This window comes from Schizosaccharomyces japonicus (genome assembly GCF_000149845.2).
Source record: "Schizosaccharomyces japonicus yFS275 unplaced genomic scaffold supercont5.1, whole genome shotgun sequence".
Lineage (NCBI taxonomy): Eukaryota > Fungi > Ascomycota > Schizosaccharomycetes > Schizosaccharomycetales > Schizosaccharomycetaceae > Schizosaccharomyces > Schizosaccharomyces japonicus.
In genome coordinates, this window is record NW_011627860.1 from 491584 (window position 1) to 508777 (window position 17194).

General features: G+C 47.1%; 6 protein-coding genes across 6 annotated transcripts; 3 read left to right on the forward strand and 3 right to left on the reverse strand.

The window, feature by feature from the left end:
- Nucleotides 1-821: 821 nt before the first annotated feature.
- On the forward strand, nucleotides 822-5411 carry SJAG_02322 (DUF221 family protein). The gene has a single exon (XM_002173495.2). It carries the CDS (start codon nucleotides 1448-1450, stop codon nucleotides 4151-4153), a length of 2706 nt encoding a protein of 901 aa, XP_002173531.1. The 5' UTR covers nucleotides 822-1447; the 3' UTR covers nucleotides 4154-5411.
- Nucleotides 5345-7850, forward strand: SJAG_02323 (oxysterol binding protein). The gene is made up of 5 exons (XM_002173496.2): nucleotides 5345-5495; nucleotides 5594-5606; nucleotides 5671-5696; nucleotides 5899-6100; nucleotides 6156-7850. Exons 1-5 carry the CDS (start codon nucleotides 5428-5430, stop codon nucleotides 7338-7340), a joined length of 1494 nt encoding a protein of 497 aa, XP_002173532.2. The 5' UTR covers nucleotides 5345-5427; the 3' UTR covers nucleotides 7341-7850.
- On the reverse strand, nucleotides 5638-8658 carry SJAG_02324 (mitochondrial 37S ribosomal protein MRPS16). Its single transcript, XM_002173497.2, has 3 exons — nucleotides 8485-8658; nucleotides 8115-8295; nucleotides 5638-8034 (listed from the first exon to the last, which is right to left on the reverse strand). The coding sequence occupies exons 1-3, from the start codon at nucleotides 8559-8561 to the stop codon at nucleotides 7972-7974; spliced, it is 321 nt and encodes a 106-aa protein (XP_002173533.1). The 5' UTR covers nucleotides 8562-8658; the 3' UTR covers nucleotides 5638-7971.
- Nucleotides 8659-10295: 1637 nt separating this feature from the next.
- Nucleotides 10296-15442, forward strand: SJAG_02326 (membrane-tethered transcription factor). Its single transcript, XM_002173498.2, has one exon. It carries the CDS (start codon nucleotides 10481-10483, stop codon nucleotides 13616-13618), a length of 3138 nt encoding a protein of 1045 aa, XP_002173534.1. The 5' UTR covers nucleotides 10296-10480; the 3' UTR covers nucleotides 13619-15442.
- Nucleotides 14361-15384, reverse strand: SJAG_02327 (hypothetical protein). The gene has a single exon (XM_002173499.2). The coding sequence runs from the start codon at nucleotides 15127-15129 to the stop codon at nucleotides 14635-14637; it is 495 nt and encodes a 164-aa protein (XP_002173535.1). The 5' UTR covers nucleotides 15130-15384; the 3' UTR covers nucleotides 14361-14634.
- Nucleotides 15407-16699, reverse strand: SJAG_02328 (hypothetical protein; the record flags this gene model as incomplete). Its single annotated transcript, XM_002173500.1, has 1 exon — nucleotides 15407-16699. The coding sequence occupies one exon, from the start codon at nucleotides 16697-16699 to the stop codon at nucleotides 15407-15409; it is 1293 nt and encodes a 430-aa protein (XP_002173536.1).
- Nucleotides 16700-17194: the final 495 nt, after the last annotated feature.

The window sequence follows — 17194 nt, forward strand, 5'->3', positions numbered from 1 at the left end:
CCGGCTAAAGGAGACGAAAGTGTCTCCGAGTTGCCGCAGAAAACGAACGCGCACCACGAATTCAATTAGTAGCAGCGATAGGAAACATAGTACGGCAAAAAAAAAAAAAACGTAAAGGGGTGAGAAAACACAAATCTCGTATCACGTTTGTTCCCCGCTGTTCGTATGCAAGGGTGTTTCGTCAGGATGGCGCACTGTATGTCACACTGGATGCATTGCCATCCAAACGCGTCACGGAATGTCGCGTTTCGCATTGAACCCGTGTGTGTTGGGTTTTCCCGCCTTACCCCATTTCTTTCTCCTCATGGTAACCGGATTTGACCCTGAAAACCCCGGTGGGACGGCTGGTATTTTTGTTGGCGCCCTCGGCTCGCAGGCGAAAACATCGCAATGTCCGACGTAACCGAATGCTGTTTTCGTATTCTTAATTTGACGGCCACCAGCCGAAAGTTCCTTTAAATTTAAATTTAATATAAGTTGCAGGCGGAAGATGGTAATGCGACTCGTCGTTGCTCATAACGCGCTGCATGCGATTTTTTTTAAGGCGTTGAGGAACCTCCGACCCGCAGACGTCAGGTTGCCTCACGAATTAAAAGCACTCCAGCTTATTAAGCGAAACTAAGTTCTCATGAGCACATGTCATTCGTTGACGCTTCTGATTGGCAACTTAGCCTCGTACAGCCTGTGAGATGATAAGCGATCTTTGGTCGGTTAGTTCGTTGCACGTCACTTGTTTTCTTGGCATTCTCGCTTGTTATTGGTGAGGTATGACATAAGCTCAAGTATTACTGCAGCAACTAGCCAATTTTTCTTCCCTCTCCCAGACACTTAAACCCTGCAATCCCCTCCATTTTCTGAGAACAGTCCCTACTTCGCGCGGAACAGTTTCCGTTAGTGCCTGTATTCGCATTCTTAATCTATTAGGAGCTGGTCTCTTGATCGTGCCGCTCATTACAGCTTCGCGGCTAATTGTATTTTTTTTGCGAGGCGAAGCAATTCGGTTTTCGTTAAGTATATTTAGTTTATACGCGTTGAACGCGCTCGAAACGTCTTACGCTGCTCTTTTGAACGTCTCGGTACGTGTTCGGTCTGGTTACCGTTGTTACTTTCGCGTGTTTAAAGTTCCTTTCGCATTCTTTGTCGCCAGACGCGTTTCACAAAGCATTTCTTGTGTACATATTCCACAGAACACCGGTATCACATCGTATGCATTATAATCTGACCGGTTTCTGGCTTAATTTACGGTTTTCGTTGTTCCATCTTTATTCTCCCGTCACTTGCTGAAATCGTACTGGAATTGAAATTCAGAACACAACACCAATCTATTCTTAATCCCCTGTTAAGCTTAATTTACAGCTTCCTTTCTTGCGTGCACGCAGTGTTTCGCGTGCCGATTCTCGCATTATATTCCACTGTTCCCTGTTTATCCCGGACGACTGTTTGAAACATGTCGCTCGTTAAGAGAACGTCCTTCGTTGACCAGGTTATTCAGTACATTGAAACCAACAATGGTCAGGGAAATTTTGACCGGGACTCTATTCTTGTCTCTCTTGGCTATGCAGCTATTTTATCTTTTTGCATGATCGCTGCCTTCAGTATCCTTCGACCAGGTTTCCGGAACGTGTATGCACCACGTTTAAATAAAAAACGGCAGGATCCAGCGATTCCACACATTGGTAACAAGCCCTGGGATTGGATAAAACCTCTGTACGATGTTCGAGTAGAGGAGACTCTCGATAGCATTGGCCCCGATGCTACCATCCATTTACTCTTTTCGCGTATGTGCAGGGATCTCTTCTTCTTCCTGTCTATCTTTGGCTGCAGTATTCTTATTCCCTTGAATGTGATTGCGACCAACCGAAGCACTTCAGCTGTTGACAACACCAACGCGTATGCTCGTGTCTCTATCCAAAATGTGAAGGGACATTGGATGTGGGGACACGTTGTTACCACCTATCTCGTGAACATTATTAGCATCTGGATCATTTCACGGTATTACCGCATTGTAACTCAGGTTCGTCAGCGCTACTTCCGTAGCAAGACCTACCATGACACAATCTATGCGCGTTCCATTCTCGTCGCTGATCTTCCTGTGGCTTTCCGCTCTAACACGGGTCTCATCGCTTTGTCGGATCGTTTCCGTGATCCACAAACACCTTTGTATGTACATATTTGTCATGCAGTGAAAAAGATTCCGGACATGCTGGAGAAGCATACTGCCTTGGTGCGTTCGCTCGAGTCTGTGTTATCAAAGTATTTTAAGAATCCAGATAAGATTCCAGAGAAACGCCCTGTTTATAAGAAAAAGAAGTTCTTTCTGTTCACCAAGGAGAAGCACGATGCCATCAATTATTACACTGAGAAAATCGAGACTGTGGAACTGAAACTGAACATTGCTCGTGCGTCTGTTCGTGAAAATGAGTATGAGATGTACGGTTTCATCACGTATGCCTCTCCTTTCATAGCCCATGAGCTTGCCCGAAAAAACAAGAAGGTTAAGGGTATCATTTGTCTCCCAGCACCCATGCCCGAAGACATCATTTGGAAGAACTTGGCGACACCTTGGAGTACACGTTTCTTGAACAGATGCATAGGATTTTTGATTTACAGTGTCGTTCTTGTTGTTTGGATTTTCCAGACCGCTCTTATTGCAACTTTCGTTGCAAACTTCCACAACATTGGTAGTTTGTGGCCATGGTTTGGTCGCCAATTGCAGAAAAACTCTGGTTTTTGGTCTTTGGTTCAAGGTGTGTTGGGTCCCATTCTTACTGCCCTCACTTTTATGTTCCTTGAGTTCTTGATGCGATACCTTGCTGTGTGGCAGGGAAGTTTCACACAGTCTGCTCGCGAACGTAATGTGCTTCATAAGCTGCATGTTATTTTCACTGTCGACAATTTTATTATCTATACTTTGTTTACGGTTATTTTCCAAATTGTACTTCTCGTGTTTGCTACTGCTGCCAAGGAAGGTAGTCTGAGTAAGGGTTTGGACACTTTGAAAGGCTATGATTTTGTTGGAAAGATCGTTTCTTCCGTTGTGCAGGTTGCAAGTTTTTGGATTATGTATATTGCACATGCAACCTCCGGCTACGTGATGGATATGGCCTTGTTGCCTAACTTGGTAATTCGTTTGCTGAAGTCCAAGTTCTTGTCACCAACGCCCCGTGAGTTCTTCGAGTGGATGTCGCCCGACCCTCAAAACTATGCTATTCGCTTAAACCAGCTGCTGTTTTACTTCACCATCGCTATCTCTTACGCATCCATCAACCCTCTTGTTCTGCCGTTTGCCTTCGTCTTATTCTGTGCAAACTACTTTTCGCAAAAGTATCTTATGCTGTACGCATGCGAAACGCCTACGGAGTCCGGAGGTGCGTTCTGGCGTCCTCTCGTCAACCGTGCTCTTGTGGCTTTAGAGCTTTCGAATGTCATCATGTTCCTGTGTGTTTGGGCCAATGGTGGTCACCTGCGCGCATACTTTGTCATTCCTTCTTTGGCGCTTGTTCTTATATTTAAGGCCTGGTGCCGTATCGTTTACGATCCAAATGCTTCGTACTTGTCGCTTAGGGATGAAGAGTCTGTTCTTGACAACAAGATGTCTGAGGCCTCGAAAGAAATGGCTGACATTGAGTTTGGTCATCCAGCACTCTACAAGCCTCTCGATGTCCCCATTGTTCGTGAAGATGCAAAGAAGTTACTGCCCGTCGTGTACAATGGACGTATCGAGAAGGATTCGGATTCGGTTTCCATATCGGCAAAGTCTACGGACGACGACTCGTTTATGCGTCCGTCTATCGACCGTCCTCCTATGGATGAAAAACGTCTGTCGGAATTTGTGCAGCGTGTCAAGTACGTCAACGTTGAGGACATCAACGACATCCCGATGGACTCGAACCGGAACAGCCTTACGCTTTCCAAGTCAGGTAAAGATGATGTTCAATCTATTATTCTTGAAGCGTATGCATCGGGTGACAATGATGACAGAAACGAAGCTGCTGCTGCCGCTGCTGATGATGGAAGTATGTCGACTGTTTCCATCCAGTCTGCGCTTCCCCCTCAGGGCTCTTTGCGTGCACCGCCCACAAACGAGTCTGAAACAAGTAGATCATCCTTGCTTCAGTATGCTCAAGACCCTCCTATGGTTCTGCAGAAGTAGAAAAGCTGAGGCTAGCCTGATGGCGTTCTCTTTTTCGTGAAAACCACTCATTACTGTAGATTTCCGTTTTGTTCTGCTCAAGACTGCACCCTACCGGTGAGATTGAATGGTTGTCAAATCTGCGAATGTTTTATTGAGGTATCACCCCCGTGCTTGTACTATTATGTGATTGCTTCTGCAATGATAGCTGCTACGTGTTTCTGACTAGCTATCTCTACTATCCTTGTTTAGATGTTCTGTTTTCTGTTTCTCTCCCACCTACTAGCGGATGGTAACTACTTGAAGTTTCCTTTAGCAGTTTGACAATGCTGTCTCCGCCTCTCCCTTTCTAAATTGTTGTTTGCATTCCCCAGGATCACAGCAATGGAGTGTGATCCTATCATCGACTAATCATACCTGTTACATACACATCCTTGCTATTTCACCGAGCAAGTAACGTAAACGGACTCAAAGAAACATCGTGTCGCTGAAACTGTGCAAGGTAAACGTGAAAACGAACATGAAACTTGAGCCCAACCAGCCGACAAAACAAAAAAGCTAAAACTGGCATGCACAATCATGCGTGCTACTCAAGAGTATTTACCGCTGGCATCTCGTCAACTTTTCTGTAACCATGTCCGTCTTTTATATGTCAAATATTGTTCCTATCATTCAACCTAAAATGCTCGTCTATTTCTGCTCTAAGTAGTAGGGACCATTGAAACTTCTTACAGTTCACTGAACGTTACTGAAACCCAACCTTGCTCAACTTCCTACTGGGTATAAACCGTATCGACGGCCGCTAAACATTACTAACAGCACTAGTCATTACGGGTCCGGCAACCCGACAAAACGTTCACACACGCACACACACTTAACCTCAATGAGCTCTCGCTAGGAGCATCCGAATAACGCGTTCCAGTGTTCTACTCAAACTCTGGTGCTTTGGCCAATGCTTGTTTTCTGTCCTCCATAACGGTCTCAGACGGCCCAAACCTGCGCCCATAAAATCGCGTGGTATTATGCGCTCACAACTAAACTCGACTGATTTTCTACCTCTAAACGCGCTTCGCTCAGCTTCTGTTTACCTTTGTCGGCCGATTTTATCGGCATAATCGGCAAACCTATGATATCATCAAGTAAAGTAACGAGATGTGATGCATGAGTGGACACATCCGTATGCTGGTTGGAAGGTCGTACCCTCCAGCACCTACCAACAGCGCTTACCTGATTTCAACCCACAAAAACCAGTTTCTTCCTCTACACACCACTCTGCTAGGAATTGAGCTCCAAACATGTCGGGAATAGGGGAACAAACGGTGCCCGAGTCCGAAAAGGAGGCCTCGAAAGGCCCTGTTTCGAAGTAAGTAAACTCATTTTTTTTTCGAGCCTAAAAGCCGCAATTGGCCGGCTGTTGGAACAGAAAAACGATGTTGTGCGAACATATGCTAACCAGTACAGAAAATCATGGATGGTACGTCGGTTTGTCGACTTGTAGTCTTGTTATTCTGGAACTTAGCTAACGGAGACGCTTCAAGGGATTTCTCAAAACCCTGGCTACCTTGTACGTACACTTTGAAGACGGACGAGACTGGTGCTGAGTAGCTGCAACTGGGACTGTAATGTATTGTCTGATTTTCTGCATATAAACAAAAACAGTTGGTGAATGGAGCAGATACTTTTTTTTGTTGCCCTCACTCTAGCACCTTTCTTAGCCTCTCATAAAACCCGCTTTTCCAGAAACCCTTCGACTAACAATCATGCAGCACAGGTGACCTTTCTTCACTGACGGCCCCGTCTTTTATTTTGTCGGGTACTTCGTTGCTTGAATACCTGTCGTATTGGTACGAGTACCCCGAGATTTTTGTCTCCATTCCTGACGGTAAAACACCCCTCGAGAGAATGATGAATGTGCTGAAATGGTACATTTGCGGTATTAACCGTGAATACGCTTCTCGTAACCAAAGCGTACGTTTCTAACTTTATTTGACAAAGTTCACGCTATTAACAACTCTTAATGTAGTACGGTACGGAAAAGAAGCCCTTGAATCCAATTTTGGGTGAACTGCTTATTGGAAGTTGGGATTCGTCAAAGGGCAAGGTCGATATCACCGTGGAACAAGTGTCGCATCACCCTCCCGTCTCCGTTTGTCGAGCTGTGTGCGAAGAGGCAGGCATTGAAGCTTTGAATTACAACCCTTACAAATGTCGTTTCTCCGGACGAACTCTTGCCGTCTCACAGCCTGGCCAGATCCGCATCCATTTGAAAAAATATGACGAGACGTACTATTTCAACCTGCCAAATCTGACTTTGGAGGGGCTCTGGTACATGGCTCCATACATTGAACTCCACAACTCGACACACATCGTGTCCACAACTGGCTATATCACCAAAATCAACTACCACGGCAGAGGCTATTTCTCTGGCACGAAAAACAGTTTCAAGGCCAATGTTTATAAGAAGGGCGAGAAGGCCGATTACGTGGTAGAAGGTGTTTGGACCGGTGAATCGAAAATCCGCCATAAAGGCGAACACGATGGCACTACGTTCCTGGACCTCCGTCAGTTAAAACCTACTCCGGTAACGGTTGCTCCCATCGAGCAGCAGGGTGAGTACGAAACAAGACGTGTTTGGCGTGACGTTGCTCGTGCCCTTGCCGAGGGTGATTATGACGCGGCAAGTTCCTCCAAAACGAGAATTGAACAAGAACAGCGGGAGTTGCGCAAGCGCGAGCGCGCAGAGCATCGCCCGTGGAAGTGCAGATTCTTTAAATGGGATGCTGACAACTCTGGTCTGCGTACTGCGTTTGGCCAGTTCCTGCAAGAAATCGTTGATCGCGGTACTTGGGTCTGGACGGGTGACCGGTTGCTGAACCCTACAGCTGACGATGACCAAACGGAATGCGTTCGCGGCGACAGTTCTAGCAGCCTGTACGATACGACGTTCACCTCCGAAGCAGCAAATGTGTCTCGTAATGGCAGTGTGAGCACTGATACAAGCGCTCGCGCAGCGGCCGTCGCCTCAGACACTCTCCCCAGCAAGCCCTCTTCTTCATTTCCGTCTCTGTCACAACCGCGCCCTCAGATTCTGTGCATGCTGCTGCTGCCCAATAATTTTCATGACGATTTGTTATGCATGATTCATCTTATACTTTTAAGGCTTGTTCATATCTCCCTTTCTTTGGTTAGAGGGTGGTATGACGGCTGATGTGTGCTTGTGTTTAAATGAACAGGCGCGTTTACCGTGTTCGCATCCTCCTCCCTGAATGACCGTTTCCACAGGCGACCGTGAACTGCTTTATGTGTTTTGGCGCTGCTTTTGTACTTGTCAGCTCTTCGTAAGCTTTTCGTCCTAAGCTCAAAACGTTTTTTATTGAAGCAGTGAAGGCGGTTGCGCGTGGTGGAACAAATGGTGGCCGGCACAAAAGACAGGCCCTTGGTTGTTTTGGCGTACAGAAGCGCTTCCAAGGTGCGATGATTGTGTGTGTGCTGTGGTGTAACGAGAAGGATGCCGTTGATGATGCGTATCACTGCTGTGTTGCATGGAACAAGCTCAGCGGTGAATGGTTTTTTACAACTGGACAGGGTTAAATTTTATTAAGTTTCTTTCTCCTTTTGGATCGAGATATGCTTGCGAAAGGCGGACAGTTTAAGTGTGGTGGATGATTAATACTAACAGTGAACTGGATTTGAAACCACGGAAACGAACAAACCGGCGAAAAGAAGTGAAACCAACATTAATCAACTCATACAAACTAATAACGGAACAGTGCAGCAGGCAATTGAAACACGCTTGAAGCGAACAGAACTGAAACAATTTTTGGGTGCTCTGCCCCATGTTAAGAAGAGCGCTCTTTTTTTACCACTGGTAAAACCTTAGGAGCTGCAGGCAGCAAATCAAACTACAAAATGGTAAGTCAGTGAACTAGCTGCTTTGGTAACAAAATTGCCAGTTCTGTTACTCAACCCTCTCAAACCTTACCTTTTCCATAAGCTTTGTAACAGCGTACGTGGGTTGTGCGCCAACACTAATCCAGTGCTTGAATCGTGGGACGTTGAGTTCTATGTCCTTTATTCTAGGAATCTTGTCCGTAATGTTGACTTTTTTTGGGATTGGGTCAAATGTCCCAAGCGTTTCTAATGGCTGCGAACGCAATGATGTTCTAGCAAACGCACGTTAGCGTTGGAAACGAGAAGAGCTGCGGTGATGGAGGGACTCCGTGCAGAACTATCACCATCGCAAGATCAAGCCACAACTAATCACTGATTTCGTCGAGCACTATTGCCGTCGGTGGTGTCTTTGGGACCCTCTATGTCTCCTCCTCCATTCCTTCTGCCTCCTCACTACTTACCTCCCATTCGCAGCGACAATGTGGTAGAAGGGACGATTTCTGAACCCGTGACGAGCTAGACGAATGCGGACGACCATTTTCTTGGGGTTGACGTTTTTGACCTTCTCAGTGTTGTGGTTTTGAGCTATCACTGGTCGCTACACCGTGGCTCGTATGCTTCTTTCTCCCCATTCTGACTGAGGCTGAAAGGAAGCTTTGGTCGAAGCGAGCCCGATCGTGTGGGGTATATTCGCTTGTCCCGCATTCTTCCCACGTTGTGCTTAACGTGTGGCTCGTCATCCCTGAGTCCGCTAATCAAGAAGTGTTGAAACGAATGCGTCGTTAATCCTAGCTATCGCGAACGGACGGTAATTGGAATTCGCTGTGAACGTCCGGGACTGGCCGTTCGAATTCGACAACTCCGATGACATTGAACCCTACCAATGCACAGGCATGCAGTGAACATGCGTCTGACACGCGGCGCACACAAGCGCCTGCCGAAGTCGAGTGGACCCCAGAAGGAGGAGACCGCATGTGTCTCCACGTTACGATATCTACTTCTCATCACAGCTGAGCCTCTAGCAAGAGCCGGCGTTCAACAGGGTTCTACGGTTACCGCCACGTCACGATCATCTGATAACCCTATCGCAACTCGGTTATGCGGCTAGCCTATTTCTCCCTTGACATCCGCTCGCACACTTCGAAACTAAGCGCGTTCGCTAATGCTCGATGCCTATTCGAACCATGCCTCAACGCCCAAGGGGACCGTCATGTGCAACTATTTTTTGTCCCCATTATCAGGAACGTGGGCCAAACGCGTATCTCCATAAGGAGTAACTGCACAGATGGAACTTTTGCTGCTGTCTGCCGATGAGGCTGTACACGGCATGCTTCACTCTTACTGGACCCTTGTGGACGTGACGTCACTCTCATATAAGCTGCGACCGGGGTAGCCACGTGTCGCGTCGAGTGGAGCAGGGATTTGCGAGTGTCGGTGCGAGAAGAGGAGCGGCTGCAGCGCCATCCGACGGATTCGCTCGCTTACTCCACGTGTGACTGTGCGAACGGGTCCAGTTGACTGCTTTCGTCTCTCCGAACTCGGCTGTCCTGCGCTTTTTCGTTAGTGTCGCTCGCACTAAGTCGAGGGAGCTTCGCTCGCTGTCGCATACTTTGAAGCGGGAGCGAGGATTCAGCCAATTGTCTTCTCCCGGTTTATTCTAAGCGGCACGTGACGAGGCTCGACAAATCAGCGCCGAGCTTCTGGACACGAGTGCAACAGGGTCCAAACCCGGTGTCTGCTGACGGCTTCGTCTACGGAGCGTCTCCAACATGTGTCCACACATCCGACAGCTTCGATCGATGTTCCCGTTCGAGGATACAGGCCCCTGCTGCATTTCACCTCTCGGTAATGCTCTTTCCGACGCCGAAATGTGGCATTGTAGGCTCCGCGGTCTTGGGGTTGCCTAAAAACGTCGGCTTTAGCTGACTAACGAAGCGCGGCGCCCGCTTAGTGTACGGCGTTTTCTTCGCTAGCTGACGTCTGATGGCGCCGAGCTGTTTTCTTGTCGCAATTTCCCTGCTCCCGCTTAATTCGCGCTTTTTTTGACTGCTTCGTGTGTTTGTTTACACGCCGTTTTTGCCTCTAGCTTTCCTCTCATCGCCTTACTATGACGTTGGTCTGGGATACCGAACACATATATCTACCGCGTCCCACCACAACACACTATCCAGTATTACCGCACTACAACGTGTTACCTCCTCCAAGGTCCAGCGAACGTAACTTCCCCTTTGCCAACTCCCTTCCCTCAATTTGCCAGTTTTGGCGTTCTCGGTGCTGTTTTTTCTTTCTCCCAGGCCTTCTCCCGAGTGAAGATCTTCGCAAGGTTGAGTAGAACGGTTGTGTTTCTTAATTGGGTCTTTCAGAATTTTGCTTTTTTATCTTGTGCTGTGTGTGTGATTTGTGCTCATCGGATTGTCTCGAAATCGTTTCCTGGAACAATTGAGCTGACGTTGAGGAATGAATGGGGCTAATGCATCCGACTCTTGGTCTCTAGCGAATTCACCGGACGAGAGTCTTCCGGTTCAGAACGTGTATGTCCCAGCAGGTCGTGGAGCAGCGGCGCAGATGAGCCCAAGTGACTCTAAGTTGCCTCCGGAAACGGGTTCTCAGGGTCCTGTGGCACCAGAGTATGTGCCGTCGTCGGCATCCCATCCATACTGGACCCCGGCTCAGGCGACGTACGCGTCGATGGCTCCTATGTTTGATGCTTCGTACGCGAATTATCCTCCGGTGCCATCGTCTGTAACATATGCTGCTGCTGCCGCTGACCTTCAACGGCAGCAACAGCAGCAGCAGCAACCATCCCGATCGCCAGCGTCTGCCAGTCGTGCACAGGGTCATCTGTTGCACGGCGAACAGCAGCACGAACATTCAAACATGGCATTTGCCGGTGTGGTTCCCGAATATGACCAACAACAACAACAACAACAACAGCAGCAGCAGCAGCAACAACAAACACATCGTGAAGCAGTTGCTGCTGCTGCCACCAGTCTCACCAAACCTAGTGAAGCCGCTGCTGCTTCATACCCCGCAGGTGTGACATCCCCCTCGTCCATGCCATCCGCAGCTGCAGCACAATATGTGGCTCACAGCCGTCCCGTTGTTAGTGGGCATGGAACTGCCTCGTCGGCATATGCTGCCAACTACGATTTGGCTAGTGCTGCTGCAGGTTTTCCTGTACAGTCTCAACCCGTACAAAATTACCACACACCAACGGCTGGTGTGCTCAGTCCATCCGGCAACGAAACCGCCAAGGAGGTCTTCTCGAGCCCGTATGACACGTCTGCTCTGGGCACTCCCTCCTCTTCCTACCCAGCAAACCGGATGAACGCCCGCATGCCTTCAAACTATCCTCAGCATTCGACGTCTCTTGACAACTATGCTTCGCCGGGCTCTCCCCAATACCGCTATTATACGGGACAAAGCCTTGACAGTCGCACGGGCGGACGCGCGTTCGGCTCGATTTCTGTCGATAGTTCTACCTTGGGCCAAAAACGCAAGTTTGAAGCTGTGATGGGACAATCAGAGTCTGCCGCATATGCTGCAGGCAATGGTGCTCCCAGCAATGGCGCCAACGCCCTGCCTCCTACAGCTAGTCCGTCCGCGGCTGGCCTCGTTGGTGCAGATAAAACTTCAATGTACAACTCATCCGGGCGTATGAATACCTCATTACCCTCCTCCTCCGTCGCCGCTGGTAACATGAACCAACATTCTTTGCCGGAATCCGCCTCAGACGCTGCTGCTCCGGCAAGATCCACTAAAAGTGACAGCCCGAATAACAAGGTCGATTCCCCCAGCGCCACGGAAACCAACAAAAAGTCTAGTCATAATATCGTGGAACGACGCTACCGTTCCAACCTTAACGACAAAATATCCGAATTACGAGACGCCGTTCCTTCCTTGCGTGCCGTTGTTTACGGCTCAGCGTTTGATCCAGACAAAAAGGATGCTACGCCGACCTTTGTTGCCCGCAAGATTAATAAGGCAACTGTCTTAACCAAGGCTACCGAGTACATCAAATTCCTTGAAAACAAAAATCAAGAGCTACTCACCGAAAACTTAACGCTGCAGTCCCGGTTGTCAGACTGCAGCTCGGCTTTACAGGCGGCCACACGTGCCGCCAACCAAGTCAAACGAGAGTCTGTTGTTTATGGCCAGCAGGCTCCAACTTCTGCCCCATATCCAACTGGTGTTGCTGCAAACCAAGTAGCCATGCAGCACGTCGATGAGCGTGGGGCTCCAATTCCTTCTGGCTCTTGGAATTGGCAAGCTGCTGCAGCTGCCGCCGCAGCGGCAAATGCGAATCCTGCCCTATCATCGTACCCACAAGCAGGTTCTGTTATGGGACAAGAACGGCAGGTTATGTCTACGAGGCAAACTTCTTCAGACGTAGTTCCTTCTGGTGCTACGGCGACAAGAACAGCCTTAATGCATAATGGACAGCAGCCCATTCACGGAGACAATCATGACGCCGGTGCCATGGTCGGTGCTGGCGGAGGAGTACTAAACGAACTGCCTATGAATCCGGCTGCCGTAACTTCTTCCGTAAACTCTCTCAACAATCCATACACAGGACTGACGAAAACTTTTTTGGGAGGACTGGCTGGTGTGGAAACGCTGAACCTTTTAACAAATCCCGACAAGGCAGCTTCCTCTGATACCTTTGCTATGTTTTTCCTCCCAATTCCTTCTTCTCTGTTTCTCATTCTACGAATCATATTTATAAGTTTTACGTGTGTTTCACTCTACTTTCTTCACGTTGATCATGCCAAGCACACAAAGAAGAATGACAGCGACGACACACACCTCCTCTCGACGTACATTTACAATCCAGTTCGGGGCATGTTCCGTGTACTTTACCGAATGATGTCTTCTTCAGGTGCGTTTGCCATTTCTGCCTTTATGTTTATATTTCGCGTTATCGTGTTTTTGTGTGCGTTAGCCAAATCCGCAATTTTCTTGCTTCCGCCGTTTCGCAACATAAAAGTGACACCCGTGTTGCCGGTCTCGAAGCGTTTGGATCGTTCAAAAATGCACAAGTCGTACTTGTTTGCCGAACTCGTTCAGCTTGGGTCGGAAGCAGTAACCAAGCAAAAGGTGGTGACCTGTTCGCTACTATGTTTTCTTTCCTTTGAAGACTGGTTGCCTCGTTCCTTGCTTTGTAAGCTACTTGCCCATTCCTGGGAATGGACAAAACACATGTCTGATCTCGCTCCTGATGATCCGGTAGCCGAAGCAAGTTGGCCTGCAAATGCAAGCAAGTTCTTAAATGCGGTTGACCCATTCTCTTTCTTGGAGGATGAACATCTTGGCTACATTCGTTCCATCTTTCAAAGCGGGTGTATTGCCCGTGTATCTTCGAAGGAACGTTTTTGTCAGGTTGCACAGAGTTATGCCATGTATGTGATTAATGCGAGTCAAAAGGAGATTCGGGGCGATTGCCCGACGTCTCTCATGCGTCGTTTGTTACTGTCTCAGCGGTTGCACGCTTGTCTGAGTTTTCTTCGCCCCGATACTCAATTGTACAAGCAGTGTTATGTTGCGAAGACCAGTTTGTTTGAACGGTATAGACCTTGCCAACAGGTAAGCTGCTGAGCTCCTTCATTGCACTTTTGTCTTTTTTCCTTATGAATGCTTATGCACGTACACGTCTTATACTCTCTCACACACATACTTACACGCTTTTTCTCTTATGCACGCACATACACACGTTCACTGACGCTCATACGTACGAACTTTTTTTGCAACTCACGTGTTTACGTACCAAATTTTGAGAACTTATTTATTTATTTATTTATTTGTTAAGTTTCTACGCCTGACTTGATGGCCATGTTGGCAATGATGCATCATCGCACGAGTATGAATACGCTTCAGTTTTGCTGCTAGCGACTTTCTTATTTTTACATTACCGATTGTTTTGTTTTGATGAAAATTGTCTCGTCCATACTTCCGTTCCTGATGATGGAAACATTCATTGTTTATTTACCAGTATGTAGTGTAAGCCGACCGTTATTCCACCGGGCGCACTTCATACCTTGAGAAGTCTCTCGTTCTGTTTCTCCAAAACATGCGTCCTTTTTGATTAGGATACCATGTCTCACATGTGTAGCATCTTTGATATCCTCAGCAATGAGGATACTAAGAACATTGCAGTGTAGGTTTCCCCCATTACAACGAGTCTATCACACATTAACCGTGAGTACGTAGATTCATACCAATTATTGAAACCATCGCTGCACGCACTGTGTTTTCGCTCTCTCTTTCTCTTTTTATTTTCACTCGTTCTTTCTACGGCATCCATTATTGGTAAGGTGTGTAAATAAAATGCCAAGCTGAATACTGCCGGTTTTTACCAGTTGTTATTTTTATTGCTAAAGGATTTAGTGAGGGAACTTCGAAACAGAGAGTATTATTGGTGAATGTAATCAACTAAGATGGAAGGCTCGAGTAGAAGAGCGAGAGTTCCGAGAAGACTAAGGAGTGTTGTTTCAGTCTACCGGATGCCGCAGCTCTTCTATGCTTTTGTGCAATTGGAACTATACTGTGTCTTGGCCTCTCAAGCTAACAAATCTATTAACACAAGTGATCTTGAAATGGTTGTGCGAGAGATTCTAAGCTGTAACATCTTGAAACTCATGAATCACATGGTCGGCGCGCTCCATCTTGTCATTGATGAATGCCCAACGCTTCAGGGTATTTTCAACGAGACCATCTGCACGGGGAAGCAGATTTTTGCCGACAAGTTTGGGAGCGTACAGGTAAGGGATAATCAGCGGGTGAGGAAGACACGTAAAACAGAGAACAAAAACAAACTGCAAGTTTGCGTTGTGTGGATATAATTGAGGAGGAGAAAGCATGATTTGTTCTATGCGTGAAAAATCAAAAGAGGTATTCAGTTCAATTCGATTAATAACTGTGTCAGTGTCCTCGTCAAGTACGACGCTTGTGTTTTTAACTGTAAGAGGAACTGCTTTAGCACCCTGTTTTTTTAACCGTTCAATTTCCTCAGCAATCTTTTTAGCCATCCATTCTTTCGCAACAAGGTCAAGTGTAAAGTTATCTGTGTCCGTAGCGCTCGCTGACTGAGTTTGTTCCTGGTTTGACATACTGAAAGCCTAAATTTTAGTATAAGTAACGTTTAGCAAACGTTGTTGATGGCGGAAGAAAAACGAGAGAAAACGAAGAAAAAATATGCAAACGAAGGATTTAGAAATGTGGGCATTCACATAAAAGAGAGATGACCCGTTGTGGTTGCTGTTGTTAAAATAAATAGAATATAGACGTATAGGAATGATTTGTGAGGAAGACAGCGGACGTGGGATGTAGTACGGAAATACTGGATAAGTAAAGACTATAGGTATATCGAAGTCAATAACATCTAGCTTAATCGAGTGCCTGCATTTTTCGATCATGTACAAATTCAAGTTGAATAATGAATCTCACTGCCTCCAGCACATTATCGCAGACATAGTCCGCATTTGCCTTGTCTCCAGGGTAAGAGGGTTGAAAGACACCGCTTCGCACAAGAACGGATTTCCACCCATGCTCGTTAGCCCCTTTAATATCACTTTCAGGATTATCGCCAACCATGTACACATTGCGAGGTGGCTTTCGGGTATGATTGTGAACCCAGCGCCATTGAGACAGCACTGACATAGCATAATCGTACGTCGTAGCATACGGCTTGCCGAGTTGTATGCAATGAAGCTTATGGCCATGTGTCACATCTTCGTAGAGTACCTCAATACACTTTCGCAAGGCACCCATGCCAAACCGTGGAAGAGAGTACTGAGTGGCCCAGATCACATCTGGATTGGAAAAGAAAATGGGGATTTGGTGTTCATAATCAGAGCTGCGTGTTCCAAATCGACCGTTCTCGGAAGTGAGCAGCTCAAGAATAACTTGCATATCTGAAGCCCAAGCTCGTGAATCTGCAAATACAAAAATGGCCTCGATGTTCAACTTGCTAAAATCACGGGGACGGGCAACCGCTGTTTCTTCTTCAGTCAATGTATGGAAGGGAGCAATGGAAGGTGAGGAGGCAATTACATCAAGGGGAATAACAGGATCCTTGAAACCGTATTCCAGAGCAACTTGTCGACATGAATCAAGATGACCTCCAACAACGAATACAGTTTTGTACTTTTCCGCATACATTCGCATGGGCGTATGTGATTGAATGAACTGAGAGGTAGAAACGGGAATGCCAAGTTTTTGACTGAGATCGTTGCAACGGTATTCTTCCGATTTTCCGCCGCCGTTCGTTAAGAAGATATAAGGCACACGAATGCCGTATTTATTTTCTCCGTTTAAAATCCTCAAAGACTCACTCGCTCCTGGGATCACGTCGCCTCCTCGGAGGAGAACACCATCAATATCAAATGCAATAGCATACTCGACAGGACTGGGCTCCTCTGCCTCGGAATCGCTCACCTCAATAGTATTAGGAGGTAGCTGTGGAAGGGCAATTTTAGCATCAGTGCTTTCTTCTGCATCTACCATGTCCGTACACATACGGGCATGAGTAATCTCGTCACCAATGTATCTGCGAGCTGACGTCCGATGAACAATTCCAGGACGTTCACTTCTGTCTGTATTACAAAGTGCATTCCTACAACAATTCGGATCGGCATCTGACGGTGCATCAACAGTCGTTGGTTTAAGGCCTAGAGTCATGATAAATAAAGAGAAAATGGAAGATATAAGGTCAGGAGGAATAGAACCGCAAAGAAAATGTGTATGGAAAGAATACAAAGTTAGAGAGATAGAGTGGATCCTTTCTCTAGTACCCACAAACCGTCAACGCAAAATTGATTGGAAACTGCTTATTGTTTAGTAACACACGCTGGAATGATCCGCGTGAATCCGAACGAGAAAAAAGCAGCAAATCAAGTTGGAGAAAATGTAGAAAACACCAACGAGCAAAGAGTCTCTTTATACCTCTTTGGTCAATCCGTTATCATTGGGAATAAAGCCAATGGCTCAAATGTGAACCGCGTTCTGGAGCCAACTTTTGAACGCGAATCCTTCCGCAGAGGCTAGTCCAGAAAAGGGTCTGACGTAGAATGTGCCAATCAGAAAATTAAGCGATGATGACGTTGAACACATTACGCTGAGGAGCTGAGAGCATGCTGCGGCAGAGGTTGGGAGAAAACCGCGACGAGTGAAAAG

Bases quoted from the DNA above. Each gene is read 5' to 3' on its own strand.
- SJAG_02324 (XM_002173497.2), bottom strand. From the start codon at position 8,561: ATGGTCGTCCGCATTCGTCTAGCTCGTCACGGGTTCAGAAATCGTCCC. The intron at 8,296-8,484 runs GTAAGTAGTGAG...TGCGTTTGCTAG, and splicing joins ATTGTCGCTGCGAATGGGAG to AACATCATTGCGTTCGCAGC. The intron at 8,035-8,114 runs GTAAGGTTTGAG...ACCATTTTGTAG, and splicing joins TTACAAAGCTTATGGAAAAG to TTTGATTTGCTGCCTGCAGC.
- SJAG_02326 (XM_002173498.2), top strand. From the start codon at position 10,481: ATGAATGGGGCTAATGCATCCGACTCTTGGTCTCTAGCGAATTCACCG.
- SJAG_02323 (XM_002173496.2), top strand. From the start codon at position 5,428: ATGTCGGGAATAGGGGAACAAACGGTGCCCGAGTCCGAAAAGGAGGCC. The intron at 5,697-5,898 runs GTACGTACACTT...ACAATCATGCAG, and splicing joins CTCAAAACCCTGGCTACCTT to CACAGGTGACCTTTCTTCAC. The intron at 6,101-6,155 runs GTACGTTTCTAA...CTCTTAATGTAG, and splicing joins ACGCTTCTCGTAACCAAAGC to TACGGTACGGAAAAGAAGCC.
- SJAG_02327 (XM_002173499.2), bottom strand. From the start codon at position 15,129: ATGTCAAACCAGGAACAAACTCAGTCAGCGAGCGCTACGGACACAGAT.
- SJAG_02322 (XM_002173495.2), top strand. From the start codon at position 1,448: ATGTCGCTCGTTAAGAGAACGTCCTTCGTTGACCAGGTTATTCAGTAC.